This window comes from Dasypus novemcinctus, chromosome 24 (assembly GCF_030445035.2).
Source record: "Dasypus novemcinctus isolate mDasNov1 chromosome 24, mDasNov1.1.hap2, whole genome shotgun sequence".
Lineage (NCBI taxonomy): Eukaryota > Metazoa > Chordata > Mammalia > Cingulata > Dasypodidae > Dasypus > Dasypus novemcinctus.
In genome coordinates, this window is record NC_080696.1 from 61,136,646 (window position 1) to 61,157,064 (window position 20,419).

Consider the following 20,419-nt stretch of genomic DNA (forward strand, 5'->3'; position numbering starts at 1 on the left):
AGTTCACTGTCAGGACCACGTGGGCGGTAGAGGTGACACTGCTCTCTGAAGGACAAAATCATTCACAGAGATGGATGTGGCCTGGAGCCGCTGGGGCGTGGAATGTCGAACTCCAAGTCCTGCTTATTTCTCCAAGGCCAGAGCAGCTTTATGCTTCTTCGTGAACTGATGGAGAAAACTCCCAAGAAAATAGACGAGAGTTTATGGATTCGCTGTTTGCATGGGTCAGTGATGACTGAAGCGGGAGATAATTAGCCCTCTAAAAGGTTCTAACACCTGGATATTAGCAATTATTCAACGTCTTGTGCGTAAATCTTTGCAGCAAAAATCATGCTTCATTAACATGCACCAAACAAAGCGGTTTGAATCTACATTCGTTTTTATTTCTTCATTGTGGAAAAAAATAAGCAAATAAATAAAATCATACCCCTCCTGGGGAAGGAGGATATACACTGGAGTGTCCGCTGCTCCGTGGACTTTCAGCCCCAGATTATTGCCCTAAGGCCCTGTGAGGCTGAGCTGGGAAGTAGAAAGGATTCTGTTGGGTAGTAGGGGCTGGGGGTAGATCGGGGTCCTGCCTGGACCTTAGATTGGGCTCTGCCCCAACCGCGTGACCTTGGAGAAGCCCCCCTCCCCTGCCTGGCACTCACACAGAGCTGTTGCGCCTGCATCTTCAAAGCTAAAAGGCCGGACAACATCATCCCTTAGAACCCTTTCAATAATATGTTTCTAAGGCGCCAAAATATTCAACTGTGTGAAAATACCTTCCAGACTGTGCACTGGGATTTCCCCATAGATTGTAGAATGTCTAAATATTTGTCCCTAACAAACACAGTCGGGGCGGATGACCTGGAAGGCCTGGGCCGATGCTTCCGTGTGGTCCCAGCACGGCCGGGCGGTGTTTCCTTGCTGCTGGACACTTCCACGTGGGGCCAATCGGGTGTCTGTGGAGGAGCGTCTCTGGCCATCGAGACCCGGTTTGACTTGGCGCTTGTAACTTTGACCAAGACTGGGGGTTCACACTGTTTGTCACTTCTAGAAAAACCACGGTTCCTTTTTCATTTGCCTGGTGATTTCCACCCTCACCGAGGGGTGTCTCTGTAGCCCCTTCCCGGGGGAGGGGGAGGAGGCACCGTTCCCATCACTCCAATCAGTGGCCGAGGAGTGGGGAGAGCAGGGCCTCACAGCCAAGAGGCTTGCTTGGGAAATGGCATCCTTGCCCTCTTTGGGCCTTAGTTGTTTTCATCTCTACAATGAAAGGATAGGGCAGGGCTGGTGGATTTCCAACATTTTCGGGCTGTGCAAATTCCTTAGACAGACAGAACTCCCCTGTGGAACCCTCCTGTGCACAGGAGTGAAGCCAGAGGGGCAGTGGCTGCAGAGGGCCCTGTGCACCCTTGTCCACCTTCCCCAGCCCTTCCCTACCAGGAGACTCAGCATCCCTTGGGCCCTCGGAGCAGGCTTGGGAGCCAGTGGTCCTGACGCTAGATGCCCTCCAAGCACTAATGCTGGTGGCCTTTGGAACTTGGGATCTTTTATTGGCCTCCAGGTAAACAAGAAACACAATGTACACTGCAGCCGCGGCTCCTCAGGATCCTCCTGCTCCGTGGGCCCCACCCAGGTTCATGACTTTCTCTTCCATTGCTCACCTGGAATAGAGCCAGTCCCCATTCCCGTGCCTTACCTGTTCACACTTTTTTTTTTAGGCGGTACCGGGTATTGAACCCAGGACCTTGTACATGGAAAAGAGGCACTCAGCCACTGAGCTACACTGCTTTCCAGTGAGAATTTGTGTTTTCGTTTATTTTGGGGAGGTATCTGGGACCAAATCCGGGACCTCGTACATGGGAAACAGGCGCTCAACCTGCTTTTTAAAAGATTTATTTATTTATTTGTTTGTTTATCCCCCATCCCCATTGTCCATTCTCTGTATGTTCTTCTGTGTCTGCTTGTATTTTCATTAGGGAGCTTTGGGAACCGATCCTCGGACCTTCCAGAGTCGGAGAGAGGTGATCATTCTCTTGTGCCACCTCAGCTCCCTGTTCTGCTATGTCTTCTTGTCTCCCCTTTGTGTCTCTTGTTGTGTCATCTTGCTGTGCCAGCTCTCCGTGTCGGCCAGCAGTCCTGCACGGGGTGGCATTCCTGCGTGGGACAGCACTCCCCCGTGGGCTGGCACTCCGTGTGGGCCAGCTCGGCACACGGGCCAGCTTGCCATCACCAGAAGGCCCTGGGCATTGAACCCTGGACGTCCCATATGGTAAACGGGAGCCCAACTCCTTGAGCCACATCCGTTTCCCTGCTCACACCTTTAGGATCTTAACAGAGCCTGCCCATTTTCCTTCTGGACCGCTCCCTCCCCAGGGGTATTCCCAAGGCTTTGTGAAACCTTGTTCATTCCCTCCATCAGAATGCTTCAGAACACAGCTGAGTCTGTGACCCGACACAGGTGCAAAAGGAGCCCAGTCCCTGCTGCGGGGACTTCTTTGCTGATAAGAGCTTGGGAAAAATTTGTGGTGGGCAGAACCCTGGCCTGGAGAGGGCATCAGCCCCAGGTTTGACACTCCCCTTGTGTCCTTGGGGTGACTGCAGAGGCACAGTAATGAAGGAACTCACGAACTGCACAGCTCTGTGGCCCTGTCTGTCGTCATCGTTGATCACAGTCTGGAAGCAGAACGCAACGCCTGACCCTCCTGCAGAGCGGGAACTATCGATCTGCTGATGGACTACGCACCGTCTCTTCTTTGACGGGATCCTCCCGGGGGTCTGATGATCAATCAGGTTGTCTGGCATTTGGCCGCCTCGCCAACGCCAGCTCACGTCCTTAAGGATGTTGGCTCTTCAAGTGCTTAGTGCTATCCTGTCCAGGGCTGGCCATGTCATTCGCAGGGCCTGGGGCAACGCGAAAATGCAGGGCCTCTTGTTTAAAAGGAAGGAGAAGACGTTTTCACTCTTTCCACGGTCTCCCTCTGCCTGTCCCAGTGTTTTTTATTTGTGACTTGATGTTAATTCCTTCGGGTGTGGGGGTACTTGCGGGACAAGTGTGGACCCTCACAATTGCCCAAGCCTGACCCTGATCCTCCCCGCACCTTGCCCAGGCCACCATCAGGGACAGAGGGTGACAGCGGTCACTGGGCAGGGAGAGGGCAGCCGAGAACCCCGTCCCAAGGAGGTGGGAAGGCAGCAGGGGCAGAACCGTACATGAGCTGAGGCACCTGCTCCATTGCCCCATTGACATACTTACAGAGCACGGACTTAAAGGAAAAATTAAGGATATCAAGACAGTGCCTACAGAGCATTCAAACTCATGAAGCTGGCCTTGGGGATGGGTGTGCAGTAGGCGTCTATTAGGTGCTTGATGACCGGGTATGTAGGAGGTGCCCATTAGGTGCTTGATGACCAGGAGCTGGGGGTATATAGAGGAAATGAAGGTCAAGGGCTCCCAGTTTCTAGAGGAATGTCTGTGAAATGGCAATAGAAACCACTCAGGTGGTGTTTGTTGACTGAATGAATGTGATGGTTCCGAGCCTCAGCTTCCTGCCCTGTACGATGGGGAAGATACTAAAGACACTCACCTTAGAGGACACTGCATGGCACATCCCATTCCTGGCACGCTGCGAGGGCCCAGTATTGTTAGCGCCTTATCCCCAGGGTGGGAGGCAATGTGGGCATTTAATACAGGTTTGTGCATGAGGATTCCTGGGGGAAACGAGACTTCAGCAAATTGTACTTAACAGTCCTCTTTAGGTTTTTTAAACCTGTGTGTTGCTTCAAGGATAGAGTTGGTGCAGACAGAGAAGGAGTGAAAAGAAATCCAATGGCACTTTAACAACCACGAAGAAACGTGTATGGAGCCTCAGGTAGGAGAAGGAAAGACGTTGCTTTTAGGTTTGAAACTGTATTTTTCAGGGTCCAGGTTTTCTTCTTTTATCCCCACAAGGGTCCCGTACGGGCTTGACTTCTTGTGTGCTTTTAAAAAGAGGAGCAGCCTTGGAGCTAAGGAAATAGTCTTTCAAGACACCTCTGAGGGGAGAGGAGGACCCCGCCATGGCCCCGCCCCCGCCCCTTTGTTACACAGGATTTCAGCTCAGCCCTCCACTGCACGAGGCGCGTGTCCTCGGCTCTGCTCTAAGCTGGTGCCTTAAATGGAGAAGAGGCTGGAGCCTTTGCCCAGGTGGGCCTCAATTGTCCACGGAGGGAGGGGGACGTTGCTTGCACTCTTGCCTCTGTGTCTGCAAAGTCCCACCTTCCATTTGTGCCATTCATTTCTTCCAGAGAACTCTGTACTTGCAGGTAAACTTGCAGCTCAGTGTTTGCTTTACCACATTTTTTATGAGGGCGGTTGAAAAGCAATTACACCACCCTTCCATGCTGTGAGTGTGAGCTATTGAAGGGCCAGGTAAATGTGAGCTATTGTAGGACCAGGTAAATAGACCAGGTAATTGTGAGCTATTGAAGGGCCAGGGAAGGGCGGCTCATCCTACTTTTGAGCTTGAACTAGTGGTTCCCTCCCAGGAGACTCAGAATATCAACACGATGCCTTCACAGGCAGCCTAAGGGATGCGGAGAAGTTTTGCACTCACACTTTTATCTTCAATCTACGTACCCTTGAGGGAATCCAGCTCTCTTACAGCTTCATCAGCAAAATGGGGCTCTCTCCCTGTCGGGTGAGATGAGGTGCGCAGGAGCCTGGGTGCCGTGTGGCCGTGTGGTTATGGTTGTACATTTGAATGGCTAATTTCCTGGCAGCAGAGGCTAAGAAAGTGGCCCTCAGTGCCCAGGCACTGCGTTGCTACTGGCTCTAGACACAGCGCAAGCTTAGATTGGCTAATGCAGCCACTAGTGATGGAGTCCATGACCTCAGTGGGAAATGACTTTACACTAAATGAAAACCTCTCCTACTGCAGTTACAATGAAAGACCCAACTGGTTGAATAAAAATCCCGAATAAGTGAAACACATCCGCGGAAATTGGTGCTACATGTCCATCTAAAGAGGCTACGGGCTGCTCCTCTAAGCACTCCTGATCTGAGAAGGACACTCACAGTGCCCTGCATTGGCCTCAGCTCCTTACGAAGCACAGGCATGGAATTATCTTAGCTGGTCATCCCTCACCCGGGGAGGAGGAGAGCCCCGCCGAGGTCTCACCCTGGCTAGACGGGCTCTCGCTGAGCGGGCTGGCTGGCTACGGGGCGCTGGGGCTGGGATCGGCTCTCCTGACTTCTCACCCAGTTGCTTCCTGACCTAAAGGAAGCCGCTTCCGCAGCTCGTTAAATCGGGCTGAAGGTCTGATGCCTTGCAAAGCAAATTCTTTATAACTGTTACAAAGGTCTCATTGCTCAAGTGTAATCTAGCAAAACCGCCAAGCCCCCTCCACTCCCCAAAGTCGGAGGTTTGCAAGGGTGGTGGAAAGCACCCAGTCAATGCCAGGACAAACGACGCTCAGCCTAGACATACTTGGAGTATCCCTGAAGGTTCCAGAAAAGACCAGGGTATCCCCTGAGGGGCAGTCAGATGTGGTGCTCCAGAGCCCAGCTTGCCTGTGTTCAAATCCTCTCTCTGCTGCCCACCAGCCAGGGGTCTGGGAGTAGCTACTGGATTGCTCTGTGCCTCAGTTTCCTTGTCTGTACTCAGGCCTGTTCATAGCCTCCACCTCAAAGGGAGGTGAGGGCCTCGTGAGTTAGTAAATGCAAAGCACTTGGAAGGAGGCTCAGCATTATTTATCAGCCCCTACTGAGCACCAGATCCTGTAGATACAGCTGTGGCCACCCCCGGCCCCAATCCCTGCCCTCTCGGAGTTTCTCCTTGGAGGTGGAGGGGGCTGCACGGGGAACTGCAGCAAAGCTATCAGCGCCCAGCGAGCCCAGATGCTGCAGAGCTTTGCCCCTGAGCGGCGTGTCCCCCTGCTTTAGGGCCCCCTCTCGGGGGTCCTTTGACTGTGGGTGGCACCTTGTCACCGCAGCGTTTTGCCAGCCAGCAGCTGTCACACACGCAGTGTGCGGTCAGCAGCCCTGGGGGGCCAGCTCGGGCCAGCCTTGTCCTCGACCCCACCTGCCTGCCGAGGAAAGGGCGATGTGTTTTGCATCAGCAGTGAACTGGGTCAAAGTTTAGTCAATCAGAAGTTGTGTAAGGACCCACGGCGGGTGGTCCAGGGGCCAGAGGTCTCCCAGCACCCATGACAGTTATCTGGTCAGTGATTGTCCCCTGGGGTTTGGTGTCCTGAGTCGGTCCAAAGTATAGCCGGCCGTGGCTGCGACCCAGCAACCTGCCCCTGACGTCAGAGACAAGCCTCCCGGGTGACATCCAGGGGCGGGGCCCTGCTCCGGCGCCCTATGTAAGGCCCGGAGGCTTCTGGCCACACCACGGCCTTCCCACCAGGAACACACGCTCACCAGTGGGCAGAACCAGGAAAGAAGCCCTGGGATCGCTCACCAGGATCTTCTACAGGGAAGAAAAGTAAGTAGAGCCTTCTTATCACATTTCTAAAAATTACAAAGATGACACCTCCTCATCTTCCTTTTTCCTTAGGAAAAGGGGCACGAGCAGCCAAACGGGGCCCGCCGACGCGGCTTGACGGTGCCCGCTGGCGCTCGGCTCAGGAAGCCCGTGTTGTCTATTTCAGAGAACCCCGGCGTCCGCGCCCCTGAACCCAGATCTGCAGAAATGCCTCCCCAGCTGCCAAACGGCCTGAGCGCCTCAGCCAAGGTTGTGCAGGGCAACCTGGATGGCCTGTCGCAGGCGGTGCGGGAGTTCGTGGAGAGCAGTGCCAAGCTGTGCCAGCCAGACCTCATCCACATCTGCGACGGCTCCGAGGTGGAGAGCCAGCGGCTGCTGGGCCTCATGGAGGCACAGGGCGTGACCAGGAGGCTGAGAAAGTATGACAACTGGTGAGTTCCGGCCCCGGCTCCCACCCCCGGGCTCTCGCCTCTCCCGTCTCCGTTGGTAGAAGATGTTGGGAAAAGGAGTTGAACGAGACCTTTCAGGGTGCTGTAGATACTTGAATAACTTTTGTAAAAAAATCAGAATCAAAGAAACTTTAATGTTATGCCATCAGGAGTGCAGCCCGAGCCCCCAGGAGGCGGCCTGTCCCACCGCTCCTGGCACACCAGATCACTGGTGAAAACCGAAGGGAGACGGTCCTCGTCCTAACAGATGAGCTCGAGGCCTCGCAGGCGTCCAGCTGCCTGTGTCCTCGTTGGCTCGGCCGTTGACGCTGCCTGAGCTCTCCAGTGCGTGCGGCTTCCTGCTGGGCGTGACGGCGAGCACGATGCTGAGGGGCCCTGGTCCACCCCTAGATGCCGCTGGCCGAGGGGCCCCTGGATATGGACACAGCAGAGAACGGCGTCCCCTCCCTCTCTACCCCTAACTCATGCGTACTTTATTTCTGCAGCTGGTTGGCGCTCACCGACCCCAGGGATGTGGCCAGGATCGAAAGCAAGACAGTCATCGTCACCCAGGAGCAGAGGGACACGGTGCCCATTCCCAAAGCTGGTCTCAGCCAGCTGGGGCGCTGGATGTCAGAGGAGGACTTTGAGAAAGCATTCAACGCCAGATTTCCAGGGTGCATGAAAGGTGAATAAACACTCAGCAATTGAGCAAAACATCAGCAAACCGTTCATGGTTGCATCTATCCTCATAGCAATTCTAAATAGCAGTGGAGACCCCCGAGGCCTCAGATGTGTTTAAAATTCCTTCTGTGAAATTGGTAACATATTGAAAATGCACATTTCCGTTCTGGTTTTACTGACCGTCTTATATGAACATGTCTATGCATTTAAAATGTCTTGCTGGAACCTAATTACATGTCATGAAAACTCTTTAAATTCACTTTCCAGTGGGCTCCTCTCAGCTGGGGGGCTGGCGGGAGACTGTGAGAGCAGGTGCACCTTGGAAAGCAAAGGCAGCGTTCTCTGCGGGTCTCGGGCTCTTCTCACCAGTGCCCGCTGCTCTGGCCCCCAGGTCGCACCATGTACGTCGTCCCGTTCAGCATGGGGCCGCTGGGCTCGCCGCTGTCCAAGATCGGCATCGAGCTGACCGACTCGCCCTACGTGGTGGCCAGCATGCGGATCATGACCCGGATGGGGACGCGGGTCCTGGACGCGCTGGGCGACGGGGAGTTCATCAAGTGCCTCCATTCCGTGGGCTGCCCTCTGCCTCTGACAAGTAAGCGTCTCCTTTCGAAAATCAAGAGAATCAAAAAGCCAGGCTGACCTTAAGCTGGGGACCCCCGAGCGGGGACCCCGCGGGCTCACGCGGGCCACGTCCTCTTTGGCAGAGCCGCTGGTGAACAACTGGGCCTGCAACCCGGAGCTGACGCTCATCGCCCACCTGCCCGACCGCAGGGAGATCATCTCCTTCGGGAGCGGGTACGGCGGGAACTCGCTCCTCGGGAAGAAGTGCTTCGCGCTCAGGATGGCCGGCCGGCTGGCCAAGGAGGAAGGATGGCTGGCGGAGCACATGCTGGTGAGGCGCCGGAAGTCTAACTGCGCTAGTTAGGGGGCCTCTCGGGGGGGACGCGGAGACTGGTTGGCAAAGACAAGTGGCGTTCCGGCTCCCGTCAGGTGCCCCCACCGTCACCCCCACGCATGCTGGGCAAGGAGAGACTGGGAAATCCCACCAGTCGGTCATCACGTGCAGAAGCCCGATCATGGGGGGGGGGGGTCCCGTAGAGTTCCCTTGGAATTCGTGGTTTAGAGACCATGACTCGGTGCCGACCCCTGCAGAAAGAGGCCTCAAGAGCCTACCCTTGGGGGCTTCTAGTCCCATTCCTAGACTGAAGGGCTGACCCCGGGGGGAGACGGGGACCCAGACCCTGATGAAGAACGCTCCCCCCGCCAGATCCTGGGTATCACCAACCCCGAGGGGGAGAAGAAGTACCTGGCGGCGGCGTTTCCCAGCGCCTGCGGGAAGACCAACCTCGCCATGATGGCGCCCACGCTGCCCGGCTGGAAGGTGGAGTGCGTCGGCGACGACATCGCCTGGATGAAATTTGACGAGCAAGGTAACTCCTCTCCGCCGGCTGTTGATACTAGTTGCACCGACGTGAGTTTCTGGCCTGTGAAATATGTTGACTTCTTCTCCATCCATAGTGATGGGGTGATTTTCTGTTCCGTTATTCAACTTTTTCAAATCCTCTGAAATATGTATTCTGTAAACATACTTTCATGCACTATTGAAGCTGGATTAAAATGGGACCATACATAGCTTTTCATTGACTGACATAAATTTGTTAAAATTGTATTGCTGGAAAACTAAGGAGGATAAAAAGAGTCGTAAAAGTGTCAGAGTTTAAGATAATGCTTTGGTGAAAAAAAAACGTGTGTTCTAGGGAGAGAGAACAATTTTGAGAAGTTGGTACAAAAGTTAACCCAGCAAGATGAAAGAAGTTATGTTATGCTTGGCTAAATGCTCACTTCTACTTCTCTGGCTTAAAACTTTCCAGGTAACTTAAGGGCTATCAACCCAGAAAATGGATTTTTTGGCGTTGCTCCTGGGACCTCTGTGAAGACAAACCCCAATGCCATCAAAACCATCCAGAGGAACACAATCTTCACCAACGTGGCCGAGACCAGCGACGGGGGCGTTTACTGGGAAGGTATCGACGAGCCTCTGGCCTCAGGTGTCACGCTCACTTCGTGGAAGAACAAGGAGTGGAGCTCAGGGGATGGTAAGGTCCCCCCAGAGGCCTCGTGCTGCAGGCGGCAGTGCCACCTGCTCGGGCCAGCCCTCAAGCAGCCTCTCGCATTCTTGTTGTTACAGGGGAACCCTGCGCCCACCCCAACTCGCGGTTCTGCACCCCCGCCAGCCAGTGCCCCATCATCGACCCTGCTTGGGAGTCTCCGGAAGGCGTCCCCATCGAGGGCATCATCTTCGGAGGCCGCAGACCCGCTGGTGAGCCACCCCTTTGTTTGGGCTGGGACCGTGAGTGTTTCCATGACCTGGTCAGAGGGTGTCAAAGATCAGGAGCTTCCTTGCCAAAAAGCCAGGATGACTGACCAGCTGAAGGGGGAAGCAACGATCTGGTCAACCCTCTGGTAACCTAGAACCTTTCCAGTCCTGGATCTAATGTAGCTTGACCAAGTTCGTTTTTTGTGGTGTGGCCACAATGGGGTAATTTTGACTCAGTGGTTTTCCACACTTTAGCTGCAAAATTAGCTGAATTAGAAAGAGGCTATTTTGCCGTGTCGTTCCAGTCTGTAAGATGACATTGCCAGCCTGAGAGTTGAAAGGTCAAAGTGCTTAAGAACCATTTCTTTGTTCCTGATAAAGGTGTCCCTCTTGTCTATGAAGCTCTTAACTGGCAGCATGGAGTATTTGTGGGGGCAGCCATGCGCTCGGAGGCCACAGCAGCTGCTGAGCACAAAGGTAAATCAAAGTCAAGGTTTGAAACGACAAAGAAAGGTGATTAGGGCCCTGTGTGTGTAGGTTTGGAGAGAGGGGGAAAGAAAAGGAAAGAACGCCAAGCTTGCTTAGCGCAGCATAAATGGTAGCCAGGATTGTGCTGGGAGACATCAGTTACCAATGGAGCCCCTCTCTGTTTAACAGGCAAAGTCATCATGCACGACCCCTTTGCCATGAGGCCCTTCTTTGGCTACAACTTTGGCAAATACCTGGCCCACTGGCTCAGCATGGCCCAGCGCCCAGCAGCCAAGCTGCCCAAGATCTTCCATGTCAACTGGTTCCGGAAGGACAAGGAAGGCAAATTCCTCTGGCCAGGCTTCGGGGAGAACTCCAGGGTGCTGGAGTGGATGTTCAAGCGGATCGACGGGGAGGACTGCGCCAGACTCACGCCCATCGGCTACGTCCCCGCGGAGGGCGCCTTGAACCTGGAGGGCCTGGGCAGCGTCGACGCAAAGGAGCTCTTCAGCATCTCCAAGGAGTTCTGGGAGGAGGAGGTGGAAGAGATCCAGAGGTACCTGGAGGAGCAGGTCAATGCCGACCTCCCGTACGAAATTGAGAGGGAGGTCCTAGCCCTGAAGCAAAGACTCAGCCAGATGTAATCAGATGCCAAGAACTTCCCCTTGAAAATCATCCCCTGTCCCATAGGTAAGATGCACTGGGGCCAAGAGAGGGCGGGGTTTCCTTGATTGGCCCCCCCCAGTATGAGAATGACCACAGCCTCGAGCATATCCTAAAGGCCCACTTTAATTGTTCAGACAAGAACCACAGACCGGGAGGGGAAATCTTAGCACGTCTCCAGCATTCCCTAGCCAAGGCATATTTTGGTCAATTTTTAGGACACTCAGACTTTTTGTTTTTGTTTTTCCACTTTAGCTGTATCAGTTAGCTGGAATGCACAGAAAAAAATACTTGAGCTCTATATGTGTATGTATCTGTCGTATTTGTGTGTGTGTGTCCATAGGTATTATTATCTAAAATATATTTAATACCTTTGAAAAAATCTCAGAAAAGATTGCCTCCCTGTTGTTGCTAGAGAGAAATGTTGCTTTATTACTAATACATGTGTTTAAATTATTTTTATATACCACAGTTCCTTACCTTTGTAGAACTTCAAATTGTTCCTTTACTGCTTCTTATAAAAATTACAAAATAAACTTTTATAGGAAAGATGGATTTGCGTTGCTTGCTTTTTCTTACTTGAATCACTGTATTAGTCAGGACTCTTTGGGGAAACAATCAGCAGGAGATATCTGTCAATAGCAAGAGATTTTCTAAGAGTCTCTCATGTGACCTTGGGGGTGCACAAGTCCAGGTTCCACAGGGAGGCTGCAACCAGGGTCTCCAATGAAAGGCCACTGAAGGTCATTGATGAGTTTCCAGGAGACGCTGGCAGTCCAAAGAAAGTCTCTCTGAATGCTGAAATCACTTCCCCTTTTAAGGCATTGAACTGATTGGATAAAGTGTCACTCACTGCTGACGGCAATCTCCCTGGTTGATGTGGATGTAACCAGCCATCTGTGCAGTAAACTCACTGATGACTGAAGCCCATAGACGTCCTCGTATTACAATCAGCCCAGTGCTTGCTTGACCAGACAACTGGGCACCATTACCCGGCCGAGTTGACACGTCAGCCTGACCGTCACAGCCACCAGAGGAAGAGGTCTCTGGTTAAACGTGTTGGGATCTGCAGGGCCATTCCTGGAGGAGAGGAGGGCTGAAGGAGGAGGGAGCAGACGGCAGGGGCTGCGGGGCGCCGTGCTCGGGTTAGTGACCACAGAGCCTGACGTGTGGGGATTCGTGATCCCGTGCTTCCCGACACCACGTGGGGCTGGGAGTGCTGTCGTTCACGGGAACGATGTCCCGAGGCTTTCACAGGCTTTTTCAATTAACTTTTCCTTGAGCCAAACTTCGCTCCACTGTCATCCACAGGGGAGCAGGGCAGAGCAGGAATTGAGCTCTGTCTGTATACCGAGCATCCTGTTGGGCTGTTGGGGTAAGAGATTGGGTGTGACTAGGCCCCAGCTGGGCCTCAAGGCCTGGCCAGGCCTCCTCGGCTCCCAGCATTTTACTGGGTGTTCCAGAACCATCCAAACGAACCATAAACCTGATACTGCACATTCATTCTGCAGATAAATGCTGCTTCTCTCCAGCTGTTTTCTCATTCCTGGGCCCAGGCGGCTCAACCGACTCCCGCCTCTGCCACGCCGGGGTGAGACACGCCTCAAGCTTCCTCCCTTCACAGCTCACAGACTCGCTCCTTCCCGTCAGCCCCTTCATTCCCTCAGCAGCTCCACCCGGAGAGGGCAGCCGAGATCCCTCTGGTTTGATAGGTGGGAAACTGAGGCCAGAGTGCCATCGGGCTGGGAAACAGAGGTTGGAGTCTCTTTCCCTTTAAGGAGCCGAGAGTGTGGCCCAGCTCTCCAGACAAATTGTCACATTCGAATACCAAAACCACCGGTGGGGAAAAAAACACTTAATGGAATTGAATGCTATCTGCTGTATTCATTTAAATCAGCGGCTTTCAAACTCGTTCCTTCTTTCAGCAGCAAAATACTTCCTTGAAATGGATTCTGACTCAGAAACCGAACGTGGAAAGAGACGGAAGAGGCGGCCCTCTGCTGGGGGGTGGGCGGGCATCGGGGGCCCAGGATGCCTCCTCCCCTTCTCCTCTCTAGGGACCTCCGAGGCAGTCCCCCTGGACCCTTGAGAGGGGCTGCCAGTGTATCGTTTGGGTGTCCTTGTTAAAATGCCAGGCTAGACCAGGCCTGGGATTGGCTAGGCCTTCAGCCGTGTTCACTGCCCCTGCAAAGGTGGCCATCCGGGGATGACCGTGTCGCTACCAGGCCCTGGAAGCCCGGGGCACAGCCTAGGGGAGGTGACTTATGCCAAATAGATTTCGGGGTCCGAAGGGACTCAACCCTCGTTCTCGGTTCCTGACTCAGTTTCCCCAAGCTGTCCCTCCTGAGGGTTCCATTGTGGTTTCTGTGCCGGGACCTCTGGTTGCCACGGTGAGGGCACTGTGACTTCACTTCCCCGGCGTTACCTCTGCCTGCCCTCGGACGCTGCGGGGCAGGCAGTCTCCCGGCCAGGGCCGTTTTGCAGGTGGCCCATGTGGTCTGGGACTGGGTGAGAGGCTCGTCATTCGGGGAGGTGGGGCTGGAGTGGGAACGAAGGCCCGAGTCTCCCGTGCCCAGCTCAGCCTCCTCTTGGCGCCACGCGGCCCCAAAACCAACACGAGGACTGACGTCGCCTGTTGGGATTCCACGTAGGCGCTGCCCCCTGACCTGGGCCAGTTCCCGGAGCCGTGCTGGCACCTGAGTTGAAGACCAGGGCACGTAGGAGCAAATATTGCACCAGGATGACAGGCCTGCCTCTGCCGCCCTTGGAGGGGACAGTGGGAGCTTGGTAGGTGGGCTGGGGGTGCGATGGGGGGATGGCTCGGGAGAGCACGGGTGTCAGGACCCGGAGACTCTTTCTTGTCCCTTCCTGGGCTCACCCTAACCCCGCAGCCCGGGGCCCTCGCCCCTCAGGGCCGCTCGTGGACTCTGCAGGAGCCTGGCAGGCTCTCCTGCCCACCTTCCTGCCAGTGGGCCTTGCCCTCTTTGCTGGCAGCTGCAGTAAGAGACCGCCAGGTGCGCCACAGACAGGCCAGGGCTGCTTGCCTGCTTCCCCCCAGCTGCCCTCCTGCCTTTCCCTGGGGATTGTGGCTCCTAAAGTAAACCCGGGCCTCGATTTCCCCATCCTTGCAACAAGGACAAGAGTAGCCCCTGCTGGGACTCAAGGGGGATGAAATGAAACAACTCAGCTCGGCATGGGCCCTGAGTCAGGGGGGCCGGGTGCGAGTCACGGCCCTGCCTCTTACTAGCACCGCAGGCCGTGGCAGAAATGCCAAGCCTCGTTCCCGCAACTGTGAAATGGGGGCAGTAGCCACACCTTCTCCTGGGAGTTGTTGAAAAGATCAGAGGAGACGACACAGGCCCCGGCGGTGCCTGGAGCGGGGCCGCCGTGGTCAGCTCTGTTCCTCGCCCTCCCAGGCAGCCGTCCCTCGAGCACCAGCTCTGACCGCAGGGTGGGAATCTGCCTCCGTGCAGCTGCACTCACTGGCTCTGCGTCCACTGCTCACTGCAAGACCAGGGATCGCCCGTGGGGCTGGAGAGAGGAGCCTGTCAGGAAGGCGGGCTCAGTTTCCCCTTCTTGTGTGGCAAGCCCCCTCCCCTAGGTCAGCCGGCCTCAACCTTCTCCGGCATTTTAGGAAAAGGTCCTGAGTTTGTGCCCAATGCCTCGAATGTGAAGAAATATTTCCTGGGAACAGACGTGGATAGGCACCCAGGTTTAGGACCAGGATGCTATTATGGGATGGTTCCTGATGGCCTAAAAATAGGGAGCAACCCAAACGCCCAGCAGCAGGGGTCGTATCAGTAAGCGATTGTCCCTCCAAGCGTAGACGACTAGACAGTTGTTTAAAATGACCCCACTGAAGAGAATTTATTGGCATGCAATATTTTCTACTCACTGTCACGTGAAAAAGATAAATAATAAGTGTACTGAGTATTTGTATATCTACGTCTAGAGAAAAACTCTGAAAAAAATAAAATATCCCAAAATGAGAGCAGTGATGATTTCTGGGAACAAGGTGGTTTTTAAAAATTCTCCTTTTGACTTATTCATGTCTCCTGCTTTACCTACGACGATTGCGTGTTGCCTGTGAAACTAGAACAAACGTAGATAACCATGATCGGTTTTCGCCGGCTGCATTGTGCCCTGCCACCTCGCCCGGGCACCAGTCACCCCCAAGAGCTGGTGCTGAGGCTCTGCGGGAGCAGAGCAGGGGCCAAGGGGGGCTCTACTCGTGGGGAGGGGCACCCCTGACTGCCCACCGGTCAGTTGGCAAAGGCGGAACTCTTCCGGGCGGCTTGGAGCCTGGGGGAAGGGGCCGGGAACGCGTGGGCATCGTGCTTCGTGTCGGTGCCCGGGCCTCACGGAGGCGGCCGAGGACCGCCAGGCCCCAGCTCCCAGAACGGGGTGGGGGGGATGGGTGGGCAGGAGGACAGACCCTCATCACAGACTGTGGTCATTTGCTCAGCTCCCGCTGGGCGCCCAGAAACCAAACCCCGTTTTGGGTCCTGAGGGCACGACGATGGAATGGTGAGCCATCCTCCCAAGAAAGCAAGAGGGTCGCATCGGGTGGTGAAGAGCGGGACATCTCTGCTGTCGCTGCGAGGGGCAGAGAGTGAGTCGGGGGGGGGAGCTGTGCTGGCTGAGGCCGCAAGACCAGAGTGGACGGGTGACCGGCCCCCAGGCCCACGAGGGGCGCACATCCCACGTGGTGGGGCTGGAGGTGGAGAGCGGGCACTGCTCCACGCGGGCTGGTGAAGAGGCGCTGCCAAGCCCGGCCCCCTCCCCGGGCTCCCCAGACCTCCCTCGTGGCTGGCTCCGGAACCTTCTCCAAGTGATGGCTGCCTCCCTCGGTCGTTAGCTAATTTGAGTGTCACTCCTGCCTGCTGTCCGCATACCCCAATGCCTTGATGCCACACGAGTCCCCAACCGTCCAACCCCCACCCAACTGCTGCCAGCTGGGGGGCTTGCAGGGGGAGGGGATGCCCCGAATTGAGGAAACCCTGCGGCAACCTGACCTGGCCCCGGGCGGACCCAGATAAAGTTTCCCCTACTGGCGGGAGCGGGAGCTTGAGTCGGGAATGAGTTTCTGACGGAGTGAAAATAAAGTGGCTTTTTCTGCTTTTCTGAAGTTTGGCCTCGGTTTCCCACTCACACGGGAAGCTCAACCCCAGGGGAAGTTTTGCCTCGGGAGAAGTTCGAAGGCCACCTCCCAGGCCCACCGCGCAGGTCTCGGGATCTGCATGGGGCTCGCTAGGGACGCCGTCCTGGTGACTCAGGGCGCCCGCACGCCATCAGGGCCCTGCCCTCGGCAGCGGGACAAAGTCCCGAGGCGGCTTTTGCACCGCGGAGCTTGGACTTAGGGTATGCGCCGAGCAACGACCATGCCATGTGGTCCACAGTTGGGCCTGCGAAGCAGCCGAGGCGGGGCCAAGCAAGCGTTCGCCCGGCGGGCACCTGCCCGGGGCTCCGGCCGGCTCCTGGGGGCGCGTGGCCCTCCACCTGCTCGCACAGCCCGGGCCCCGCCGAGTCGTGCGGCCTTGGTAGTGGGGTATGCAAATGCGTGGCTGTGCGCCAGGCACGCCGCCTGCCAGCGTGATGGCAGAACTCTTCTCCAGGCGAAGCAATTTGCGGCAAAATATGCTGTAAATATTTGTTCAGCTCAGGAAAATGACTTTAATTGCATAATTAAACTCGTAGATGCTGCTTCCGGACGAAACGGCTGGGGAGGAGGGTTGAGCCGCAGCTGTCCTCCGGGGCTCCTCGAATCTGCTCCGGTCCCTGCCTTCCCGCCGCGCCGCGGCAGTTTTGACAGCCATCGGGGAGGATGGGGGAGAGGAGCCGGGAGGTCCTGTTGGGAAGAGAAAAAGGTCCCCAGCCTCAGGAGACCACCCCCGAGGGGACCCCAGGGCCCTGGGAGAGGACTCAGCTCTGCACTTGCCAAATGTTCTCACGCCCTCTCCACCTGCACACGTTCCTGCCCCATCCACAACTGGAGCAAATGATCAGTTCACTTTGGTGAGAAAAAAATACAGTCAATGAAAGAAATTTGCTTTAAAAGAAACATCGTACCGTGACTGTAAATGGAGCGCCAGCCTCGCTTGCTGGGGGGCCCGTGGTAGACGCGAGGCTGGGTGAAGGACACTGGTGACGGTGACAGAAGGCAGCTATTCCACGATTCCAGGCAGACGAGATGCCCAGCACAGGCGACTCTGTGAAGGTGGGAAGTAGACGGATGAGCGGACGCCAGGGCAGGGGCAGGGAAATGGGGAAGCATTGCTAATAGGTTCAGGCTTTCTTTTGGGGTGATGGAAATGCCCTAACCTTAGGAAGGGAGCCAAGTGTGCCGAATGCTGGGCATGTGTCTCCCCAAATCACCCTAAGCGCCGTAAAAATCATCCTGCCGGCTACTAGCAGGGAAACTGAGGCTTCAGAGGGGAGAGACCTGCGAAAGTCTCACGGCCAGCAGGTGGCAGCGCTGGGACCACCAGAAGCCTCGGCTCCCAGGCTGCTGGAATCCGGGGTCAGGACCCTGACCTGGAGCCCGTCCTCACCTCGCAGAGGGAAGAACCCCAGAGTCAGGAGACCGGGGGCCTCGCCCCAGGCCAGCTGGGAATCAGGGAGCCCCACACAAACCAGCGAGGACCGCTGGAGGCAGCGCTGGGCTCCCAGCTCCCCCAGGGGAGCATCCCAGGGCGGGAGGGGGCAGTTTCTCCCGCTCCCCTCCCTAGAGCTCTGGGCTACAAAATAACAGCTGTGGATATTGCTGTAGCCCCTAAACTCCCTGGGGAGCCTCAGTTTCCCCAATGTTAAAACAAGGGGCCCTGCTTTGCCCCCTGGAAATTTTCCACTTCCAACCTGCCTTGGGGTTGGAGCCCCGAGCCTTGTCAAGGGACCCAGTAAAGAACTGGGGTTTCGTGAGCCCAGGCCCAGGTGTCCCGGCACGGCAGCAGGTGCGCCCATCCGTGCAGAATGATGTCCACGGCGTGAAGGGCACCTTCTTTTCCCCAGTCCTGAAACTGCACCCCTGGGGACGCCTCCCCACGCCACCGTCTGCCCCTCTCGATGACACCAGCCACCTGCTGAGCTCTCCCAATCTCAGGACGCAGGGCAACAGGCTCGACGTCACAGGCACGTGCCCAGGTGCCCTCAGGCCCTGCGTCCCGGCCCCAAACCCCGTCCTCCCTTGGACTGCCAAGGACAGGTGGGGCCACCCAACCTGCTGCCGTGGTTTTGTCTTTGGGGACGTGAGTTAGCCGCTTAGCCCAGACAACGGGATCGGCGGCAGCTTCAAGAGAAGCTCCAGCCTCCCGGGAGGAAGGCGAGGCTCAGTCCTGGTCCTCTCAGCCAGAGCTCCGTCGCCACGAAGCACCCCCGGAAAGGCGGCCGCAGCCCGGGTGACTCAAGCCGCAGCTGCTTCCCCCTTACGTAAAGCAGCGCCTGGAGCCATTACCCCGGAGGAGATGAAATTTACATTTTGAATTAACTCGGATCATCAGAATGCTTCCTCTCGACCTAGGGAAATTAAACACGGAGTTGGAGGGAGCTGTGGGCTGGAGAGGTAGGGGCTCAGCCAAGCATGCCAGATTGGCTTTTTCTTTTTTTTTTTTTTCAACAGGCTGCAGGCAAAAGGGGACGGGAGGACACTGCCGCAGCCAGCCTCGAGAGCTGGGGAAATGGAAAGTTGAGATAACTTTCTTTTTCTTTGGGCACGATAAATCTGCCTGGCAGAATTAAATTTGGATCTGATTTCCTCCATCTCTTCCTTCCCTAACAATGGTTATTTATTGAGCACTTACTACGTGCCTGGCACTGAGCTAAATACTTTATAGATAAGGCGGGTGTGGATTTGTCTTCCCTGGCCCCGCCTCCTTTCTGTCCCTCCACCCGCACCCTTAGCAGGGAGGGAGTCTTTCACGGAAGAAGAGACAGAGGTCTTATTAACAAGAGCTGCTGAATTATGCTAGAAAGTTTTGTTTGCCTTTCAGAGGCACCACTCACAAATCAGGGCCCCTAGAGCCTCTTAGTCGAAGATCCCCAGTGGAAAACCTGCTGCCCCTCCAGGGTCGATGCGAAGGGCACCCCCTGGAGCTGTGCGGTGCACCCCTTCTCCCCGGCCCCCAACTGTTTCAAGTCAGAATAAGCCTTATCGGCTGGCAAGAGGACTCCGTGGCAGGAGGGAGGCACCTGCACTTTCCTTTGGCCTCTGGGTATGCCTGGGGACAACTCCTCGTGAGATTTTATTCTTCTTGGAAATCGATGGGATTGGGATGTTTTATGCAGAGCGACCTTTTGTGTCACCTGCACCTCCCAGCCACTCCCTCGGGAGGGTCCCTTCTCTGCTGGGTCCCCCTGACTCCCATAAGCTGGGTTATAACTCAAGCTGTTAAGACTCACATCCAGAAACAAGGCGGACCACAGAGGGTTAAACCTCCTTGTCCCGTGGGCGTTGGTTCCAGCAGAGGAGGCGGGTGCCCTGGGGTCCCTTGAACCCGGGGAGCAGTTACTGGGTGCTCAAGTCACCTGCTGGGTACAGCAGGGTCAGTGTTTCCTGTAGCCGAGCTAGAGACAACGTGCTCGGGTTTTCACTGAGGGGGCGGGAAGTGCCCTGCCGTTCCCAGTTGGGCAACGCACCCCAAGGATGGCAGGTTTCCAAGACCCATCGGTCACTTTCCAGGGGACTGTTACTGCACACCCTCTGCGCTGGCGCGGAGAGTCGGCCCGAGGCCTTAGATGTGCTGACCAGGACGGTCCTTCCGAATGAATTGGCCCCGCGGGAGGGCCTGTCCTTTTCCCGGGTCACGAGCCTCAAGTTGTCAGGAGCAGTGTTTCCTGCAGGCGGGACTCCACAGGTTCCTTTTCTGCCCCGTTAGGAACTGCTGGGTGGCCAGCCTCAGGGTCCTCACAGAGTTTCAGAGGCAGGGGAGGAGTAGCCGAGGAAGGCTTCTCAGAGGAAGAGACATTTGAGCAGTGTCCATAAAGTCAAGTCAAATTTGGAAAGGTCAAGATCAAAAAAGGGCCAAGGATAGGAATTCTGGGAGGCCTTAAGGGGCGTGAGCAAGAAACAGGGTGGTCCAGGGCTGGAGCGTGTTTGAGAAGCGAGGCCGTGGCTGTGTGCGTTGAGTGGATGGATGAGAACGTGGAAGGGCGAAGGGCTGGCTGGCAGGCGGGGTGGCGGGCCAGAGTCAAGGGTGTGGGTGTGGGAAGGCAGGTGACAAAAAGCCCACCCGTGACGCTGAGCCGGGATTTGTTGTTGGATGAGGAGGCAAGGAAGCTTGCTGGTGATGGGGGCACCCAGGGAAAGAGAAGACCAGGGGAGTGTGTGGCCTCTGCCTCGGGAGTGGAGGCTGGTGGTGTCCTCTAACTGGGGAGGTGGGACCAGGGCCACCGGTGAGGACATGCCCCAC

General features: G+C 55.9%; 1 protein-coding gene and 1 long non-coding RNA gene across 2 annotated transcripts; one reads left to right on the top strand and one right to left on the bottom strand.

Annotated features, from left to right (window-relative positions):
• The first annotated feature begins 3,116 nt into the window (after positions 1-3,116).
• On the top strand, positions 3,117-11,568 carry PCK1 (phosphoenolpyruvate carboxykinase 1). The gene is made up of 10 exons (XM_004468027.4): positions 3,117-6,452; positions 6,619-6,883; positions 7,387-7,568; positions 7,956-8,159; positions 8,272-8,459; positions 8,835-8,997; positions 9,439-9,663; positions 9,756-9,887; positions 10,266-10,361; positions 10,542-11,568. The coding sequence occupies exons 2-10, from the start codon at positions 6,660-6,662 to the stop codon at positions 10,994-10,996; spliced, it is 1,869 nt and encodes a 622-aa protein (XP_004468084.1). The 5' UTR covers positions 3,117-6,452; positions 6,619-6,659; the 3' UTR covers positions 10,997-11,568.
• A 5,091-nt stretch (positions 11,569-16,659) lies between these two features.
• On the bottom strand, positions 16,660-19,650 carry LOC139437538 (uncharacterized). Its single transcript, XR_011647400.1, has 3 exons — positions 19,410-19,650; positions 17,085-17,224; positions 16,660-16,863 (listed from the first exon to the last, which is right to left on the bottom strand). It is a non-coding gene; the product is annotated as an uncharacterized lncRNA (long non-coding RNA).
• Between the last annotated feature and the right edge of the window lie 769 nt (positions 19,651-20,419).